The sequence below is a fragment of the Squalius cephalus genome (genome assembly GCF_949319135.1).
Source record: "Squalius cephalus genome assembly, chromosome: 21".
NCBI classification, from domain to species: domain Eukaryota; kingdom Metazoa; phylum Chordata; class Actinopteri; order Cypriniformes; family Leuciscidae; genus Squalius; species Squalius cephalus.
Window position 1 is genome coordinate 2,487,351 of NC_137142.1, and position 20,671 is coordinate 2,508,021.

At 37.6% G+C, this 20,671-nt stretch overlaps 1 protein-coding gene across 1 annotated transcript; it reads left to right on the forward strand.

The window, feature by feature from the left end:
* Nucleotides 1-9,163: 9,163 nt before the first annotated feature.
* Nucleotides 9,164-17,494, forward strand: prokr1b (prokineticin receptor 1b). The gene is made up of 3 exons (XM_079855837.1): nt 9,164-9,247; nt 11,826-12,452; nt 15,590-17,494. Exons 2-3 carry the CDS (start codon nt 11,983-11,985, stop codon nt 16,305-16,307), a joined length of 1,188 nt encoding a protein of 395 aa, XP_079711963.1. The 5' UTR covers nt 9,164-9,247; nt 11,826-11,982; the 3' UTR covers nt 16,308-17,494.
* Nucleotides 17,495-20,671: the final 3,177 nt, after the last annotated feature.

The window sequence follows — 20,671 nt, forward strand, 5'->3', positions numbered from 1 at the left end:
TATAATTTTTTGTGACAAATATCGCATTTATTTAAAAAAAATTCTCTGTGACATTTTTTTACTGTTTTTTTTGTTGTTGTTTGTTTTACATACAGTGTCATGATACGACCAAAATAGCAAACAGAATTCTTGTAAAGCAAACATTTTATATTTGGTAATGTTATCCCCAGTCATGCTCTCTTTTGTTAGGGGAAATTTAAATGTGAGATTCTGTAAATGAGATCTAAATTTAGCGGGATAGGTCGGGTCGGGTCGGGATTTATGAAAAAAAAATCATAATTATTCCAAAATTTTGACCACTAGTGTACTTGTCTTATTACAGTTTCTTGTTCACCCAGTCAGAATTTGGAGTCCACTTTTGTTAAGAGGCATTCGGAGGTAATCAGCTGGTCACTGCGATCTGTCTGGCGCACCAGGGCTCTGTGGCCCCGCTCAGGTGAAGGTGAGTCATCCACATCAGGGCTTTAGGGGTCTCTGCCATGCTCTGATAGGAGATGGAGCTACTCTCTGTCATAATGGATTATTATCACACTGAAGCATCCTCAAGTGATTGCTCAAAGCATAAGCTGGCAGAGCTCCCCTCTCCTTTACTTTGCAGTCTGCTTTCTAAATGAACACGTTCTCCTTTGACATTGTGAGGGACGTGACTGGCTAGAAGCAAATGGGAGGATGACGTATGAGTGTGTCGAATGAACAGAGCTGTGTACATTCTCTTGTGCGTTGTGTGTGCCTGGCTATAGAATCTTCACTGGGACATCAATGGGTTTTTTTTGTCATTTGGAATTGATATTGCACAAAGCGGAATATTCTTGTGTCTGCTGCATTTAGCTTTCACAATGATACGCAGAACTTTGCAGAAACATGACAGCTGAACTGACAGCATTTTTCAAAGAGTAAATAAACACATTCAGAGCATTCACAATGAACAACATTAAATGCCCGAATAGCACATACATCTCTTTAATGGTTAGGCTATGCATTGCTGTAAATCTATCATAAAGACTGGCCAAAACTTTACAACTAAAAAAATGAAAAAGTTTCAAATTTGTTAAAAACTCTACTGCTCAGTCCCTTTCAGGGTAACACTTCGTTTTAAGGGTCCAGAATTATGCATTAGTTAAGCACAAACACACTAGTAATTAATGATTAACTTAACATATAGTTAGGGCATATTAGCCATTATTTACAATTTGTTAAACATTTGAAGTATCCACATTCATGTGATAAATAAGAAAAAAAATAAGCTAGTAATTAATGATTAATTGAATAAACGCCTTTTAGCCATTACACCACTGGGATGTACAGTTGACACAGATCTTTAACGCCCTCACCGGGCAGAGGCCAAGAGGCCGCACATCACTCCCAGTCTCCGAGTCAGGAGGGGAACAAGCCTCCAGGACCACTTGCTGGGAACGAAAAGGGGTCGAAGCAACCTTAGGAACATAACCTGCCCTAGGTCGCAACAAGACTTTAACCAACCCCGGGTTAAATCCATACAAGAAGGGCTGATTGAAAGAACCTGTAGATCCCCAATTCTCTGAAGGGAGGATAAAGCAACTATAAGAACTTTCTTAAGGGTGAAGAACTTTTCTGACACAGACTCCAATGGCTCAAAGGGGTCACCTGTTAAACCCTCCAGGACGATAGAAAGATCCCATGAGGGAATTTGTACACGGAAAGGCCTAAGCCATCTCATCCCTTGCAGAAAACGGGAGACCAGGGGGTGACCTCCAATAGAAACACCTCCCATAGGCACATGTTCAGAAGATAAAGCTGTTACAATAACCTTAAGAGTGGCTGGGACTGTCCCTGCCATAAAGCGACACTGCAAGAACTCCAGTATTGAACCGACAGGGCAATGAACTGGGTCCAGGTCACGTTGCCTGCACCAAGAGGCAAACAGCTTCCACTTAAAAACATACAGGTGCCTTGTGGAGGGAGCCCTAGAGTTAAGAATAGTATCTGTAATCTCAGCCGAGAGACCAGAAAACATTAATGCGCCCTGCTCAGGGGCCACACCCACAGCTTCCATAAGTCCGGATGGGGTGCCAAATCATACCCTGGGCCTGAGTCAGCAGGTCTGGTCTCAGGGGAACCTCCCAAGGAGGGCCGACTAACAGACTGACCTGGTCTGAAAACCATATCTGATACCCCTTTTCCACCAAAAAAGAACTGGTTCGGAACTGCTGGTTCAAAGTTGGTTCAACTTGCGAACCTTCTCAGAACCTGTTTGTTTTTCCACTGACTAGAGAGCCCAGCGAACGACGTCGTTACATCACTGTGTACGTTGCCATACGTCTTAGCTTTCCCAGAAACGCTTGCGCCAACTTCAAGCATAACAATTACAATGGCGGACTACATCGTCTTTCTGCAAATGTTTCTCCAGGCTTTGCGATCCTATATTGGGGTCAGAAGAAGACGTTTAGAACACATTTGTGCTGCTCGTCTGGATTACTATAGACGGAGGTTACGTTCGAGAAGAAATTCGACAATAACTCCACCCCCAGCCCCCGACTTAAGCATGATGTGGTAAAAGAACGGTTCTAGTCCAGCAAAGAGTTGGTGCCGCTTTGGAAATAATTTTCCTGGCCGAGAACCGGTTCTTTGGCTGTCGAAACATGAAGAACTGGTTCGCGAGTAGACACCGGCTCCGAACCGGCACCAGCACTGCCTTGGTGGAAAAGGGGTATGAGTGGGCCAGAACTGGGCCACCAACAACAGATGTCTAACTTCGTCAGTTTGTACTCTGAGTGCCAGAAACACTGCCAGCATTTCAAAACAATTTATGTGCCAGCCACGATGCACTTCTAACCAGACTCCAAAGGTCGGGCGTCCTTGATAAACTGGCCCCCAGCCCGTGAGGGATGCGTCTGTCATGATAGTTTTGCGACGACAATACGGCCCTAGCTGGACTCCTCTGCGAAGAAGCGGGAGTCTCGTCCACAGATGCAGGGTGTGAAATGCGCTTGATCAGAACTCTGCGGAAAGTGTGGCAATGAGGCGAGATCCCTTGGCTTTTGATCCACCATTGGAATGGTCTAATGTGGAGCAGGCCCAGCTGAACCACAGGGGACGCTGCTGCCATAAGTCTGCAACATAAACCAACGTGGACTAGAAGTCATACCCAGAAATGAAAGCTTTAGCATAAGTTCTGCCAGGAAGACTCAATTACTACGTCACCTATTGCCTTCACTTCTATCCAATCATATTCTTATGCTCACTGTATAAAAGCTCGGTACTTACACAAGTTTGAGTTCGCAGATACTGAAGCGACGATTACCCCCATCCTCCCCCACCACTTCCAGGATGGTCCTGTCCATACCTCCCGGGGGGGTCGGCTGCGCCCCTGCCTTCGTCTTCAGGCAGGAATTGCAGATCCGATACCCTCGGATTATGCACTACGGACGAGGCCTACGCCAAATGACTTTGTATATTATCAGCTTGCTGAGCTGTCAATAAATGTACGATTTGTTGAAATAATTCTCCCGAGTCTTTCTGGTAGAACTGACCCAGACAGTCCTGTAATGAATGAAAGCGTGCGGGAGACAATTGTGCCCGCATTGTCCATTGTCCAGGCCCGATGGTCACAAACCAATCTCCGGTTTGAACATGAGACAAAATGGACTTTAACGTCAGCATTTTGAATTTGCTTGCTCTGAGCGCAAGATTTAAGTGACGCAAACCACCATCCTTTTTGGGCACAGCAAAATAACGGCTGTAGAAGCCTGACTCTATCTGAGCGAGGGTATCTCTTCTATAGCCCCTTTCTCTAAGAGTGACAAAATCTCCTGACTCAAAGCCGAGGCCTCCTAAGGACTCACTGTCATGGGAAGGACCCCGTTGAGAAGAGGTGGGCCTTTCCGGAATTGGATGGTGTAGCCTTGTTGAATAGTACAGCCAATAGAACACCCATTGTGAGATCTCGGGCATACTTTCCACGCGGCCCAGTACTCTGCTAGTGCCTTTAACCACTCTATTTTTGTCTTATAGAGTGTCTTATCCTTTTCTTTGATGTCAGTAAGAGTAAACCAAAGATGGCGCTCTACTGACACTATTCCCACCCATGGACCTGCCTACTGAATGAGATTGGCATCATTAAGAAATAATAGGTAACTATGAAAAATGATAAATAATTACTAATTAATTACTAATCTCAACATTAATGTGTCTGAGATGTTCGCTACCTGAAAAAAAAAAAAAAAAAAAAAAAAAAACTCAATTTGTCAGTTTTTTGCACTTTGCAAACTTTAACAAAACATTTTGTTTGTTTTCAAATGAATAATGAGTCCGGAATTTTCGTACGTATAAAATAAACACGACCTCACGTTATGTCAATCATCTTTGCACACTGCCTCCAAAACTTTCGTCCATCATAAAAAAATTGGGATCGGGTTCGATTTTCTGTGTTTTTCGCAAATGTAGCAAGCATTTTGAGAGGTGTTTTGACAATTCAAAGCTACCGAATTATGAATACGAAAAAACGCATACTCAGTGTGCAAGGACCTTAAAGCTGTAACGGGTGCATGCAGATAGGAAGACGTAGACACAGAATATGAAGATTCAAATGGGTTACTTTACTTATAATAATCCAACAGGTAGCGATTCATACAAAGAATACAAACACACACCATATTGTACAAAATACCGGAAAAAGAGTGCAGGATAAGGTGACCTATGTATACACAAACTCAAACAAGATGATTAAACTAACACAGCTGACACGGATAAATTATTAATGATGGTAACCAAGGATGCTGATGAGTGACGTTAATCAGAAGAAAGACACATGACAAATGAAAACAAAGTCCACGAAAACTAAACTAAACTGAACAGAATGATGACAAAAGCACATACTCTGTGCCCAAATGGCCTGATATTTAAAGCATTATTTTCAATGGCAATAAAAGCTAACCTGACTGAAAATATTTAAAGATGTGACCAATTATATACCATTTCTAATGGGTTACTCCAGCAACAACTGCAACCGTCTTTCATTCTCGGTTATCATTTGCTCCGTGTAGCTCACGTTAGCCTCTGAAGGCACTTGATCTGTGATCTGACCCTGTAAGCGTAATGCCTGCTGACATTCTAGCACTCACCCACTGGGTTACAGCGCGGCCATTTAGGTCACGTAGTCTACCTCAGTCCTCAAGACTGCACATGTATACCACAATCTGCACGGCTTTCCACATTACAGCACACACTCACAAAGTGATTCTGTAACACTTTATTGGTGAATAACTAGGAACAAATCAGTAACGCAATATTAACATTCTACATTTAATTTTATGAATTAAATAGCTTTTAAACATTCTAGAAACATCACTGGAAAATTTGAAATAACACATTAAACGTGAAAGTATTATCTAATCATTTAAGACATTTCTCCTTATAGAACCTTTTTGGCATGAGGCGTTCTTTCTTAGTCAAGAATCCTAGGGTTAGTCATTGAGGGAAGGGATAGTTTATGACCAGGTTTGTTTGAGATGCCAGCTTGAAATTGATTTTGATTTCTTTTAACCGTCAGATCCCACTGAGAGAATTCGCTGGGACGCGAGCCTGACCCCCCGTGGGCCGGGACTGGTGGCGGTTGCCATGACAGCTCATGAACGCAGATAAATGTAGGCCATCATGAACTTTTAAAGCTAAAGCAGCACTGTGATAGGCTATAATTGTTTGACTGAATGACTAACGCACTACGAGCCTCCCTGACAGAAATACCACTTACGCTCTATTTCCATGCTCTATTTATAATGTCATCATGCAGGATGGAATGTAACTAATACTGAAAACAATGGAACACATGGAATATTTCGGGTTCTTTTCAAGTTAAGATCAATCGACAGCGTTTGTGGCACAGCATGTCAACACATTAAAATAATTTAGACTTGTCCTTGGAAGTAGTGAGAAACTTACAATGGAAGTCAATGCCACCAATTTTTGGAGGATTTCAATGCTGGGCTGTAAAGTTTCGGTCATTTCTGTGGCAGTTTTAGTTATCATGGCAACAACCTTGGAAAATTGTCCGCATTAACTTCCTTTAGAGCTGTAACCCAGATTTTTACTTTTATAAAAGAATAGGGACGGGTTGTAATTCATTTTTGTGGTAATCAAAATGATGTGCATGTGCTGTTGATTGAGCTTACTTTTAATAAACCCATAATATTCCTTTAATAAACTGCATGTTTTTCATGTAAGAAGTTAGGAAAGCACGCAGGGACAAGGCAAAATAAATAAAGGTTAAATTAATAAATAAATAAATTCAAGCAAAAACTGTAAAGTTTAGCTAATTGAATGTAATATAAATTCACACTGTAATAGACATGCAGTCCAGCCGTATTCTTTTAAAGCACATTATTTCCATAGTACCTTTTTTCCACAAGGATTCCCTCAATGAAATTAACCAGATCTCCTCCTGCTCCTGGGCTTCTTTAACTAATGCATTCTTGTAATGAATCACACTGACTCAGGGAATAACCTGACCACATTAGCATATGCATATGACTTTAAGAACTTGGCACAACTAAGGGCATCATCTAACCAAGATTTCTGTATGCAAAATATATGTTCAGCTTGTCTCTCCTGACAAAGCATTTGTTGCATGCATTTCTTTTGCAATGCGTGTCTTTTTACTGAAAATATTGTCTGACAAGTGAAGAAAATATTGTTTATCCTGCTGGCTATGGCTTTTTAGTAAATCATATGCTCTGACTTTCTTAGAACAAAACCTCAGCACAATGAACATATATCAATAGAATTAGTCTAAAAACAACAGGGAGTCGATGCGGTTCCAGAAACAGCAGTTGTCTGCTCTCTAACAGCGTAAGTGTGTTTAATGAAAGAGTGGATCAGGTCATCATTACCTGGGAAACAGCCTTAGTCCCTCTGCTCATCAGACCGTCTGCAGTCGTTTAATAACCCATCGGATGAGCTGATGGAGTAACGGATGCTTCACACATCATGCTGTTGTTTAAGTTCAGCTGTTAAGAGAAGAACCGTGACACAAGCCATTGTTTGTCTACTTCAGTTTAATGTCAGCTGAAGTGGTTGAAGTGGCTCTGACTATTTATTTAATCACTCTCAGAACTCAAAGGTTATTCACAGCCTTTAATCAAACATTTAAATGTATAAGAACAATTTTAATTAGACAAGTTGCATGGTTCCCTAAGGAGCTGACATTGTGATTTTAAAAATATTAGACGGGTGGAAAATATGTTAATACCTTTGCGTTTTCTTGCTGTTTTGAAATGCAATGCTAATGCATTGAAATATATATATTTTTCACCACCATGGGGAAAGTTACTTTTAAAAGTAATGCATTCCTTTATTATATTAGTATATTACTTGACTTACTAATATTTCATTACTCCCTAAAAAGTAACTAATTGCATTACTTTTTTATGTAATTAAGTTACTTTTGTGTTGTGTTTCCTCACCTGTGCTGGGCTTGGCTGTTTTTTTGTTTTGTTTTGTTTTATAACAAAAAGTCATATTTTTGGCACATTTAAAGGCTCTTTCTCACCAAAAAGTGAAATGAACAAGCCTCAAGCTGAAGAAAATGCACACAGTACCTCTGCACTCCTGATTTATCTCAACATGAGGACTGGAGTCAGTCAAAGCATGGGAAAACAAAGTAACTTGCGTTACGTTTTTGAAAGTGTTACTCAGATATTTCATTGTAAATTTAAAAGCAATGCATTACTGCACTAGTTACTTGGAAAAGTAATCTGATTACATTACTCACGGTTACCCTCAACACTGACCACCGCTTGTTACTAGTCTAGGTAATGGAGACTTCCCATGCTGTTGCTTAAAAAATAAAAAACACATTAAGTTTTTCAAAATCAAAATGCATTATAGTAAATAAAAATCAAGGAGAGAACAAATAAATAAACAAAGAAAAATGGCTCCTAAATGAACACAAATCTGCTTCCTGGACCCAGGAATAGGCTTTTGTCCTCTGTAGTGGACATTATATGTTTGTGCATTTCTCTGACATCATACATCATGGATGTCCAGTATAGAGCACATTCAGGGCTTTCACCAAATGTTTGGAAGTTTCACAATGACAACTGCCTCTCCTTGGACTTTAAAAATGACTGACATTCATTTATTGATCAAATTTAACACTCATGTGGAAATATGATCATATTTTGTAATTATCATTTAAATCTGACACATTTTTTAATTGTTTGTCATAAATAAACATCTCAGGAAAATGTTATGGGTTTTCAAATCAAAATATGACTTTCTGTTTCGAAAGGCATAGATTTCATATATGTCCACTGTAGAGGACATCAGGACTGAAATCATGTTTATCAGGAATTTCAGGAGACACAAGTGAATAGGGTAAGAAATTATATTTCAATATTCCTATGAAATATTAGATATTATAATGAAAATCTTGCCAATTACTACTACAATTATTACGCTTCTTTTTTCATTGTATGTTGCCCCAAGAACACATTAATATGCAAATTAGATACAATGTATAGATACATTGTATAAAATGGGAAAACCGGCTTATGGCCATTTTACACACATATTGCATAAAGCAAAATGGTTTATCAAATAATTCTGTTATATCTTTCATAACATAGTTAAGAATCATCTTTATTCAAAGTTTGTTAGGCTTTATAAAATTCTGAAACCTAACAATTGATTGATGATTTAAAATAAAATACCATTGTTTTTGTCCATTCATGTCTTTTTATTTTTAAAATTGAGTCCTGGTGTCCTCTACAGAGGACATAACATAACAAATGAATGAAATATAATTTTCCAAAAAATTTCTTTTTCTTTTTCTTTTCTTCTTATGCTCTAGTCTAAGCAATGTAATGACATGAAAAAAAAGACTAACTTTTTTTCTGGGTCTCAGGAGGATGGTATATTTGGTGAATTCAGTCAGGTAAATTGGGACACTTTATAACTTTATCTATAGGCTATGAATAATGTTGCAATATAATCCCAACTGAGCCTTTTAATTCAAGGACTGTATAATTTGGCGTATTGTAGAGACTCTTACAATTAGCGCGCGTCACCGCGTCACGGTGAACAGGTGAAGCCGTGCTGGAGGACTGATCGCGCCACTGATCAGACTTTCACATGAGCCACCAGAGGGAGAGAGAAGATGCTCATCTGTGCAGGACCCGAGCGGAGCCGCGCACACCAGCGCGCGCGTTACACGGATGCGGCAAACATCGCGCGCGAGCGACAATGACACGCGTCTCTCAACTCTTCCAAGTCGGTAAGTTTACGCACAACATCAATTGAGACAACTTCATCGTTATTTATACTAAACATGTAATAAAACATGAGGTGACAGCTTAAATAATGTTGGATAAAGTGATAAATATTCACTGTGAAATATCTGTCATTATTGATGTCTATTATTGTTATTCTTCTTTATGAACCGTTTACAGCCTTGCTCTAGTGTAATAAAGTAAACGGCCGGCAAACAGAATTGTTGATTTTTCATTTCAAGAAAACAAACAATAATTGTAAGCACAGTTGCATTATGATGCCTCTTTATAATAAAGCTCATGTTGCAGACGTGATCAAATATTCCAGTTCCATAGGTATATTGCATTTTTCTATTTATGATTTACATGCTGTGGGGTTATAATGTATTATGACTGTGATTACAATTAATTATAATATATAAATATATAAAGCTTTACTTGATGTATCACAAGTTAACACCCTTTTAATGCATTGTTAATACATGTTTAATAAAAGACGAATCTTATTAAAATGGAATAGGATGTCGTGGTGGAGCCAGGAAGGCAAAATGTTTAGTAATGTAAAATGATTTAAGTGAAATGATTTTTTACTTTGAAATAAGCATCACACTTTAATAATCAATCCTTGAATGTATATACAGTCAAACTTTCCGCTTTAAAACAGTCTTTTCTTTAAAATGGCATATTTTACCATCTAAATGCTTTTGGTTTGCAAAGATGCATCGTTTTCTTTCTACTTGGTTTCCTAAGATGTCTGGATGCTTCTCAGTGGCATGCATTCATGTTTCCCTCATATGAATCACGTTCATCCACTTTTTTTTTAGTAATACAGACACATTGCAGAAGGAGAAAGTACATACATTATAAATACATTATCCGCAGGAGACTGGAGCTGTTTCTACCACGGGAATCTTTCAACATTTCCTCCCCCTCAAGTTAATGAAAATGTGTTCATTATTTAAAGGTCCCATTGCATGAAATTTTCACTTTATGAATTTTTTTAACATTAATATGAGTAGCCTGCCTATGGTCCCCCAGTGGCTAGACGTTTTGATGGGTGTAAACCGAGCCCTGGGTATTTTTGAGAAAATGAAAGCTCAGACGGGCGAATCTAGACTCTTCCCCTTATGTCGTCATAAGGTGAAAGGTCACCTCCCCTTTCTCTTCTTTGCCCGCAAAGAGAATTTGGCCCGCCCATGAGAAAATGAGAATATATGCGAGCGCGATATTGGTTTTTCCTCGATAGACATCATGGCTTGCAAACAATCCATGCAATGGGACCTTTAAACGAACAGTTTATTCCAAAATGAACAATCTATCATTATTCACCTAATCGTTCCAACTCTGTATGACTTTCTTTCTTTCTTCAAACACAAAAGGCGATATTTTGAATAATACTCTGGTTGCTCTTTTCCATACAATTATAGTGAAACGGAAATAAGCTTTCAATGAACTAAAAGCACAATAAAAGTTTATCAAAAAATATATTGCAAGTCTTCTGAAATCCCATACTGCAAAAAAATTAAAAATAATAATAATTCTGCCCAAAATATATGCTAAATATGTGTTGTACACAATGAAATTGAAAATATATTTAGTTTTAACGTTCATATACCAAAATATATTTCAGGGGCAAGAAAACACATTTCCAGTCTTACAGTATACTGCATTTTGGCTAAATGCAAATGTGGATGGAATAGCCTTCTGAAGATCTACACTATGTTTTCTATATACACTATAAACTCCAACTTTTGCAGTGTGGCCATTGTTTTTTTTGTTTTTTTATTTACATTTTAAAGTTCATGTATTCATGTTCAACAAGTAAAGTTTTTCTTTAAATGTTAAATTTGTAAATGTATTCTCTTGGTTTTAAATATATGGAGGGCAAAATATATTTTAAATGCTTTTAAAAATAAACATTTTTATTTTTAAAATATACAAAAATAAAAAAAATGTCTTGGCAGAAAATATATTTACATTCATATATTTTTCGGCCATTTCTTGTATATTTTAAAATACGTTTAAAAATATATTTGAAGGTATATATTTTTTGTCATATGGGATGGAACTGTTAAGTTTCCACAGGGAGACATTTACTCAAGAGCTGCTGTGTGTTCAACGCTTTTGTGATTTGTTCTTGAATCAGACATCGCTAATTCTCTGATGAACACATGAACGAGATCGAGGGCAGATGTAAGGATTTTCACCATTTTAATGTTTGGGTGAACTACTCTTTTTTTATCATACAGAAACGTAATATATCATTCGAAACTGTAAAGGGATACTTTTATTTGTGTACACTCACAAGAACAACAAAACTTTGTTCTATTGTGAAATGAAGAAAACAAACAGTGTGTGCTTTCTGCCATATCAGCCTCTGTGAACTTCTTTCTGAAACGCATCAAAACAATGAACCGAAACTCAGCGAATACTTGCCACGCAGACATGAGAGATATGTCTTTAGAAAGCTTGAAGTGTCTAAACTCAGTAATATTGTTTACCACATGAAATAACATCAGTGTTTGATTGACTGTGTTTATGTTTTGTTTCATTGACCATGATTGTTTTGTGTTTCATGTGCAGCTTTCTCCTGCTGAAAATGTAGCATCTGAAGCATTATCAGAAGACAAGAACCAGCCTGGATCATGACCGCTGACTGCTAGAAAAACCTTACGAGACGAAAAACCTGACAGAAATTTCAAGAGCTCACTCACTCACTCACTCCTCTGGTGTTCCTGCCATGGCGGACGCTAACATCTCTCAGCTGGCGGCTGTGTACGTGAACCCTCACAGTCAAGTTCCCGTTCTGGACGTCCATGACACTTACACGGACTTCTACGACATGGACTATGGCGTTCCCGCTGACGAGATGCCGGACACCACGCAGGGACTGGCCTACTTCGTGGCCACCATTGTCATCGGAGCGGTCCTGGTCTGTATCATGCTGGTGTGCGGCTTCGGAAACTTCGTGTTCATAGCCACTCTGGCCCGATACAAAAAACTCAGGAACCTCACCAACCTGCTGATCGCTAACCTGGCCATCTCCGACTTCATCGTGGCGGTGGTGTGCTGCCCTTTCTTGGTGGATTACTACGTGGTCAAGCAGCTCTCCTGGGACCATGGGAAAGTGCTGTGTGCCTCCGTCAACTACCTCAGGACTGTGTCTCTGTATGTGTCCACCAATGCCTTACTGGCCATCGCCGTCGACAGGTCGGTGTGATTTAGATATCCTCCTATATACTGCATATTCAGTGGCCGAAATGTTCTTGGCTTTCAGATTCATGCATCATGCATTGAGGCTCCTATACTCTTCAAATATTACTAAACTGTGAGGAAAATATTGCATACTCTGCAACAAAAGCTTTCCAGTTATTCAGTAGGATTTAAAAATCTGACATGCATTATCCTGTATTGAGAACAAAGCAAGTGAAAACCTGTTCACTATCTTAGCAACTTAAAGTAGAGCTGTACTTTAAGAAATAGTTCACTTCAAAATGAAAATTCTGTCATCATTTACTCGCCCTCAAGTTGTTTCAAACCTGTATGAATTTCTATCTTCTGTTGAACACAAAGGAAGATATTTTGAAGAGTATGGGAAAAAATCTATATGTTTTTCCTTCTAGTTATCACATTTCACATTTGAATATGTCACATTTCATAGTAACATTGGTGAAGGGAAAGATTATTGGTGAATAACAGCTGTTATTTCTCCTGGATCTACTAATACTTGGCAGATTTGACAATCATAGTGACTATGAATTATTATTGTATAATAATAATAATAATAATAAAATTCCCCTTTGTGTTTAAAAAATACATACTGTACATGTTTGGAACAACATAAACATGAGTAAAGAGTGATGTAAGTTTAATTATTAGATTAACTTTCTATGACACTGATATTTATAATGGTATTCTGAATGCATTATAATGCATTATAAAAACCTACTATGAATTATTCTCCCAATATCTCCCATTGTGTTAAAAAACAAACAAACAAAAAAACGTGTACTGTACATTTGGAACAGCATGAACGTGAGAAAATAGTGATGCAATTTTAATTTTAAGATAAACTTTCTATGAAGCCTGTATTTATAATGCATTACAATGGTATTCTAAATGCATTTTAAAAACCTTAATATTCATAACAACAGCCAAACACACAATGAACACATTATATAATTTTATAGGATTATAGTTCCCATAGTTATAATATCTTGGCATTGATTAAGATCTGCAGAGTATCTGACTACATCTTACTGTCGTCTTTATAATAAGGCTTTATAAAGTGGTCATAATGTTTTTAGTGCTCTTTGTCTGCTTCAAGTAAAGTAACATGAGTTATAACTGTTGTTACGGTTATTCATAAGATGATATAACATATTATACGTATTTATACATGCATTATAATGGCTTAAGAATACCGCTATAATGCATTTTAAATAAAGGCTTCACAGAAAGTGTGTTTACCAGATTCAAACACGTCTCATCCATTCAGAATATTACCTCTGGACCCTGTTTTATTCAATAAATAAAACCCAACCCGCTTCCAAATGTAGAGACTGTGCTAATGGTCACATATGAAAGACTGTTTGGAATATTTCTGTAAAAATGTGAGTGAATCCCACGGGCAAGAAATTGTTTAAAATGCTGTCTCTATTCTTTAATATCCTTTTCCAGTGAATGTACAACAGCAAAATTATGTGTCCTTTACACAAGCTACATTTCCCTCGAACAGCTCGAAATGGAATAAAGCATGTGGGAACATTGAGCATATTAATGATCAGTTTTGTCCTATATCATAGTGAATCAAGATTATATTTCAGCTCCTGTACAATTTCTTCAGCAGTTATTAATAGTGTTTAAAGTTTCCCCCGACACTTCATCTAAGCAAGTCATTTTACAGTTAAATGATGAAAGGGCAGAGTTTGTTTGAACCTCATCACAGGGTTTTTTAATTATGAAAAAGGCCACATGAAAACCACTTGTGATTAAATTTGCCTTGCTGTTTGACTTAATTCAAAATGTAATTATGAATGGCTTACAAGTTTCTGATCTACTGATATTAATCCTTAAATAGAACAAATTGTACTAGATGAACATTTCATGAAGGAAGCATCAGTGCAGCAAAAGAATTGAGAATTGTGTTGAAATGTCTTGAAATGGAAGTTGCTCTAGTCTTTTCTCCTCTATTGTGTCGTATATTTGAGTGAAACGCTTCTGGAACAAGAACAAATGTAGGCGGAGCTTGTTTTTTTCTGTGGGGAATTGATTGGATGGTTGTGGTTTGCTATTGGCTGATCTCATGTGAGTGACAGGTTGCCCCGCCCACATCATCAGAGAAGAGAAGAGATGCTGCAAGAGGAACTTATTCTGATTCAAGATTACCAGGAACATCAATTTAAAACAGCATTGATGTGCTGATAAATTATTTATAATAAATATTGCAATATTGAAATTAATTGATTTCACAGTGATTTCGATGTGTTAGAGAGCTTTAGGTTTTCACACAAGACTCAACATAGTGCAGTGTAAAGTTAGCAGTTATGTTAAAATATTTTATATTTATAAAATAATAAGAAAGATGTGATCATTCACAATTCAGAATGAAAAAAGAATAGTTCACTCAAAAAATAAAGTCCACAAGCTAGCATTCTTAACTTGTATGACATTTACGTTTCATGACATTGGTGAGGGTGCAATACATAATTATGCAAATTCATAGAAAAAGAGACAGAGCTGCATGATTAATCATTAAAAGATTGTGATCCTATTCTTAAATGACAGAGATCCGGCTCTTTCTATTAAACCTTTGATAAGTCTGATCACAGGAACATTCAGATCTGGTTTCTGATCCAGAGAGCGCCGTTGTCATGAATAGATATGAAACCGCTTCACAAACAATCTTTTTTTTTTTTTCAGCCACACAGTATCAGTATCTCACAATCATTCATATTATCACAGAAGTACTGGAATAAAAGTTTATTGTTTATAATTATATAATCCAAATAGACTAAATCACATTTTGAAAGTAACTTAACACTTCAAGTAAAGATTACATCAGTTACTTCATTACACCAGTAGGTGGCGACAAGTGACTGTTAAAAATGTGTCATCGAATCATTAATTCAAGAAATTTGTTCAAAAACGCTGATACACCCAGTAATAAAACAAGTGAAGTCTTTATGAGTCATTGAATTATTCACTCAATCCGATTTTTTCCAAAAATAATTCGATTTTTGTACACCAAAAAATTGTGATTGGTTAGTCAACGAAAAGCATGTTTTAGTGAATTTCCCCGTACAGTATGAATGGAAATTGACCCTGGTCATCTTTGTCGCCTTTAGGTATATGGCCATCGTTCATCCCTTGAGGCCCAGAATGAAGCTCCAGACCGCATACTGTCTCATAACCGGGGTGTGGGTCGTCCCGGTGCTCATTTCCATCCCGTCTGCATACTTCGCGTCCGCGACCAAAGTCCCCAACGGGGCGAACCGCAGCAAAACCTTCTGCGCCCAGATTTGGACGGTGGACCAGCAGCTGTACTACCGCTCGTACTTCCTCTTCATCTTCGCCGTGGAGTTCGTCGGGCCGGTGCTCACCATGGCCCTGTGTTACCTGCGCATCTCCCGGGAACTCTGGTTCAAGAGCGTGCCGGGTTTCCAAACGGAGCAGATCCGCAAACGCCTGCGCTGCCGGAGGAAGACGGTCATGGTGCTCATCGGGATCCTCACGGCGTACATCCTCTGCTGGGCTCCGTACTACGGATACACAATCCTGCGGGATTTCCACCCGACGCTCATCTCGCGAGAGCGCAACTCGCTGGTGGCGTTCTACATCATCGAGTGCATCGCCATGAGCAACAGTATGATCAACACCTTCTGCTTCGTCAGTGTGAAGAACAACACCGTCAGATATTTCAAAAGGATCGTTCTCCTGCGCTGGAAATCCACATACAACTCCAGGAAGACCGTGGAGGAGACGGACACCAATCCCAACCTCACCGAATGTAAGAAGGGAGTCGAACTGAGCGGCTTTCACGTCACCCATATTACAGACGATTAAAGAGCAACGTTACTGGTTAAACTTTACAATAAGGTTCATTAGTTAACTAACATGAGCTAACAATGAGCAAAACATTTCTTACAGTATTTATTCATCTTTCTTAATGGTAGTTAATAAAAATACAGCATTAACTAATGTTAACAAATACATCCTTTGATTTTAATAACGTATTAGTAAATGTTAAAATTAATATGAAATACTATTAATAAATGCTGAAGTAGTGCAGTTCATTCTTCATGTTAACTAAGGGAATTAACTAATGAACCTTATTGTAAAGTGAGTACTGATTATACTGGCATTGTCTTGTGACTGTTGTTGTGTTCTAGTGGTTTTAGTAAAAAGACTGTTTTTTTCCTGTGAATTGTGCCATTTTCATTCTTTGTACTGTATGTATAAGTTGTTTTGCACAAATGTATTTTATGAGTAAATTAACAGCTCAGCCTATAAAGCATTGTGAAGGACTTAAGTGAATCAAAGGCAATGGTAAAAATATAAAACTACTGACATATAGTTTTGATTATAAGTACAGAACAACATATTCGTTTTTTGGTATCACTTTACTTAAAGGCTTCATATATAATGCATTATACAAATATGTTTAATGCATCAATTATGCACCTTATAATGCATTGTATGATCTCATGAATAATTTCAACCACAATTATAATACATTATAATACTGATCTATTCATTGTTACTCCTTTAGATAGTAAAACACATTAAAGCACATGAAAAACAACCAATTTCAGATGCAAAAAGGAATCTGCAAATATTATAATGCATTTTAACTTGGTTACAATTATTTATGACTTCTTCTTTTTTTTAAATCACTCAAAAGATTCATATGATATTTTTATTAATCTGTTTCTCTTTGGAGAAAACAAGTGGGATTTTTTACTTCCACAACTTTAAAGCTCTAATTATGAAAAACAAACCTAAATAATCTTTTTTTGGCAGTATTTCTATAAATACAATTATGGGCTCATTGAACCACCACTCAGTAATTTACTATTATGTATTACAGATTATTTGAAAATGATAAGCAGGGTCTTTTTTCAGTGGATGTTTTATATTTGGAAGAAATACATTTTTTCCATAGTTCTGGAAATGTGGACATTTGCTGTCTTTTGTGTTGTTAATACAGTATCTGCATGCATTCTAGCCAAATAAAGTTGAACCTGAGAACCAAGCCATGTGTCGTGTAGAGTCCTATAATTTTACAGTCATAATTCAAGAAGCAATATCGATCAGTTTAGTGGTGATGTCTGAACATTCGATCTCGCATAACCTGTGAGTTATATTTCTGTTTGCTCTGAAAAGCAAGGTCTCTATTTATCTAACGTCCAAGGACACTTCATACATAATTTACAGAATATGTCGATAACTAAAATTATATTTAGCGTGGTCATTGTTTATTATTGACTTGGAATATAGTAGAGAATCTAACTTCCACACAACAACTGTATCTTTGGTGATTTTTATTTTATAGTAGTACTCTGTACTAACATTTAAATAAATGTGATGCAACGCATACATGTTTTTACATTGTACGTAAATTACAAATATTGGCTACACTTTATTTTAAGGTGTCATAGTTACACTAATTATACATTTAACACATTTAATTGCACAAGTTTTGAGTAATACTAATAGGGTTTGGGTTAGGGTTTGGTTTGGTTCAGGGTTAGTTGCATGTAATTATGCATAATTTATAGTTTTACTATATTATTTATATTTATATGTATTACTATAGTAACTATATTTAACATAACAATGACACTGTAGAATAACCTGGCCATACCAGCAACCCTGTCTCTAACCTTACCTGTATCCAGCTCAATAGCAGCAGTTGTGCAATACAAAATCAACACAATAAGTACACTGTAACTAACAATAATTTGATGCAAGTACATAGTTAAAGACACCTTATTTAAAGTGGGACTAAAAAGGGTTTCTTTACAATGCAGTACAATCATCTATTATCTTCAGTACAATAAAGTCACAACTTCACAATTGTGTCACCGTTTACCCCTCATGTAGCTCCAAACTCCGCCTTTATAAAAATGTCAAAGCTACTGATTTTTTTCATACAATGAAAAGCAGGCCGATCAGTATCTGTCATTTTCTGCTGCGGTTTTGTTACAAACAAATACAATGTTGTATAATTTGAGCTCTGATTCCCTTCAATACAGAAGGAACAATAGTCCTAGATTTTTTACTGTACAAACTGTATAGTTTATCCCCTAACCCTAACCTTACCCCTCATTACCCCTCAACCTTCTGCATTTTTACATGTTCAAAAAAACATTACTTTGTATGATTTATAATCTGTTTTTTTCTCATGGGGACCAAAAAATGTCCCCAACAAGGACAAAGATTTCGGATATTGCCATCTTTGGTGGGATATTTTGTCCCCATAATGTAGGGTTTACTGAAACACAAACACACGCACACACACACATTCTTGTTCATCTATCTTTATGAGGACATTCATTGACACAATGCAATCTCTAGCCGCTTCCCCTAACCTTACCCATCACAACTAAGTGCCTAACCCGACCCCTGACCCTAAACCGACCCTTAACCTCATTATAACCTTATCCCTAAAACCAAGTCTTGACCCTCAAACAGGCCTTTAAAGGCTCTCAGAAAGTGAGGACTGGCAAAATGTCCTCACTTTACTCTCTTTGTCCTCACTCCAATGGTCTAACTCAAACTGGTCCTCACAAAGATAGTTGTACAAGTACACACACACACACACACACACACACGCGCGCGCGCACACACACACACACACACACAGAGCAGAGGTGTAAAGTCCAGGTTCAGAAAGTAAAAGTCCTCTTCGTAACACTTTATTTTACAGTGTCCTTGTTACATATGTTACATGTACTTACCATATTAATAACAGTAAGTTATGCAAAATTACATGCAACTAACCCTCAACCAAACCCTAATCCTACCCTGACCCTATAGTAAGTACATGTAGTTTCTTAATATTACTCAGTACTTAAATATATAATTACACTGTAACAATGACACCTTAAAATAAAGTGTAACCGTCCTCTTCATTATTTTGTTCCAATCACCTGGATGTGCTAATCATCACAGTTCTTCAGCCAGGAGAGAGAACTGATGAGTGAGTTCATGGGTGGAATAAACACATGGCAGGACTTTTACTTTCTGACCCCTGGACTTTACACCTCTGCACAAGAACAACAATTTGTTCATCATGTATATTATGGATTTGTCATAAAGATTTTTGAGGCATTCAAAACTGTTATTATTCAGTGTGTTTGTTAAACCTGAAACCTTTTTTTTATTATCATATTGCAGTACAGAAGCTGGCCAAAACCTTGCTGAACCTCGGACCAGCAGTCACAGACTCCTCTAAAACTTGTTCATTATCAAAAAAATGCTTGAATTATTGGGGATTAATGCTAATTTGCTGAACACACACTTGTCATTTTGACAAGTGTGTGTTGTCAAAATGATTGTCATTCCCTTCGTTCTCTCACCAGGCTTTGGGATTTAGTTTTTTTTTACAGTAGCATCTTGAATAAAGTCTGTATGAACATGAAATGGGAGTCAAGCCGTATTCTCTTACCAGTTAACTTAGCGACAGTGGCCAAAGTAATATCAAAGATGACGGCGTCCATAAAACTAAAAAATCTCATCACTTTTGACACGACAAGAGTCCAATCGAGCCGTGAGTTCTTCTGTCAAATCTTCATTAACTGACAGAAGCTTTTATGCCTGGGTGAAGTCAAGTCACCTTCATTTATATAGCGCTTTTAACTGTATAGATTGTTTCAAAGCAGCTTTACAGCGATAATAGGAAATTACAGTAACAGAGATTGTTTTGGCTTTACAGCAGCTCTAGAATAAAGTTATTGTCCAGCTAAAGGTAGTTTTGATTGATTCACTTCCGTTGCAAAGATCATTATTTATTGACGACACCATTCTAACAGAAACCCTTAATGTGCTCCGGCCGCTCATCCGCACGACAACAGTGTCTGATGCTCGAGAACGCGAACATTGAAATAGGTTCCAAGGTGCAGGCGTTGAATCATTTTGAAAGAAAAAAAGTTAGCATCTCCACGTGTCGAATATGCGAATATGCGAATATGTGAAAACGCAGACGACGTAGACATGCGTATTACGTGTTTAGTCTATAGGTATGCGCATTTGAATATATATGTGCGCAGGTGTGTAGTCTTTCTCTACAAATTGACCTCAACAAACTACCTGTCTGGCCTTAAAAATTCATAATACATAATTAGTTTTATCGCTTCCGCGTGTCCATGCGAACTGGAATTATTTTGACAACGTTTTATCTGTACAGGGTAAACGGCGGACTGCGC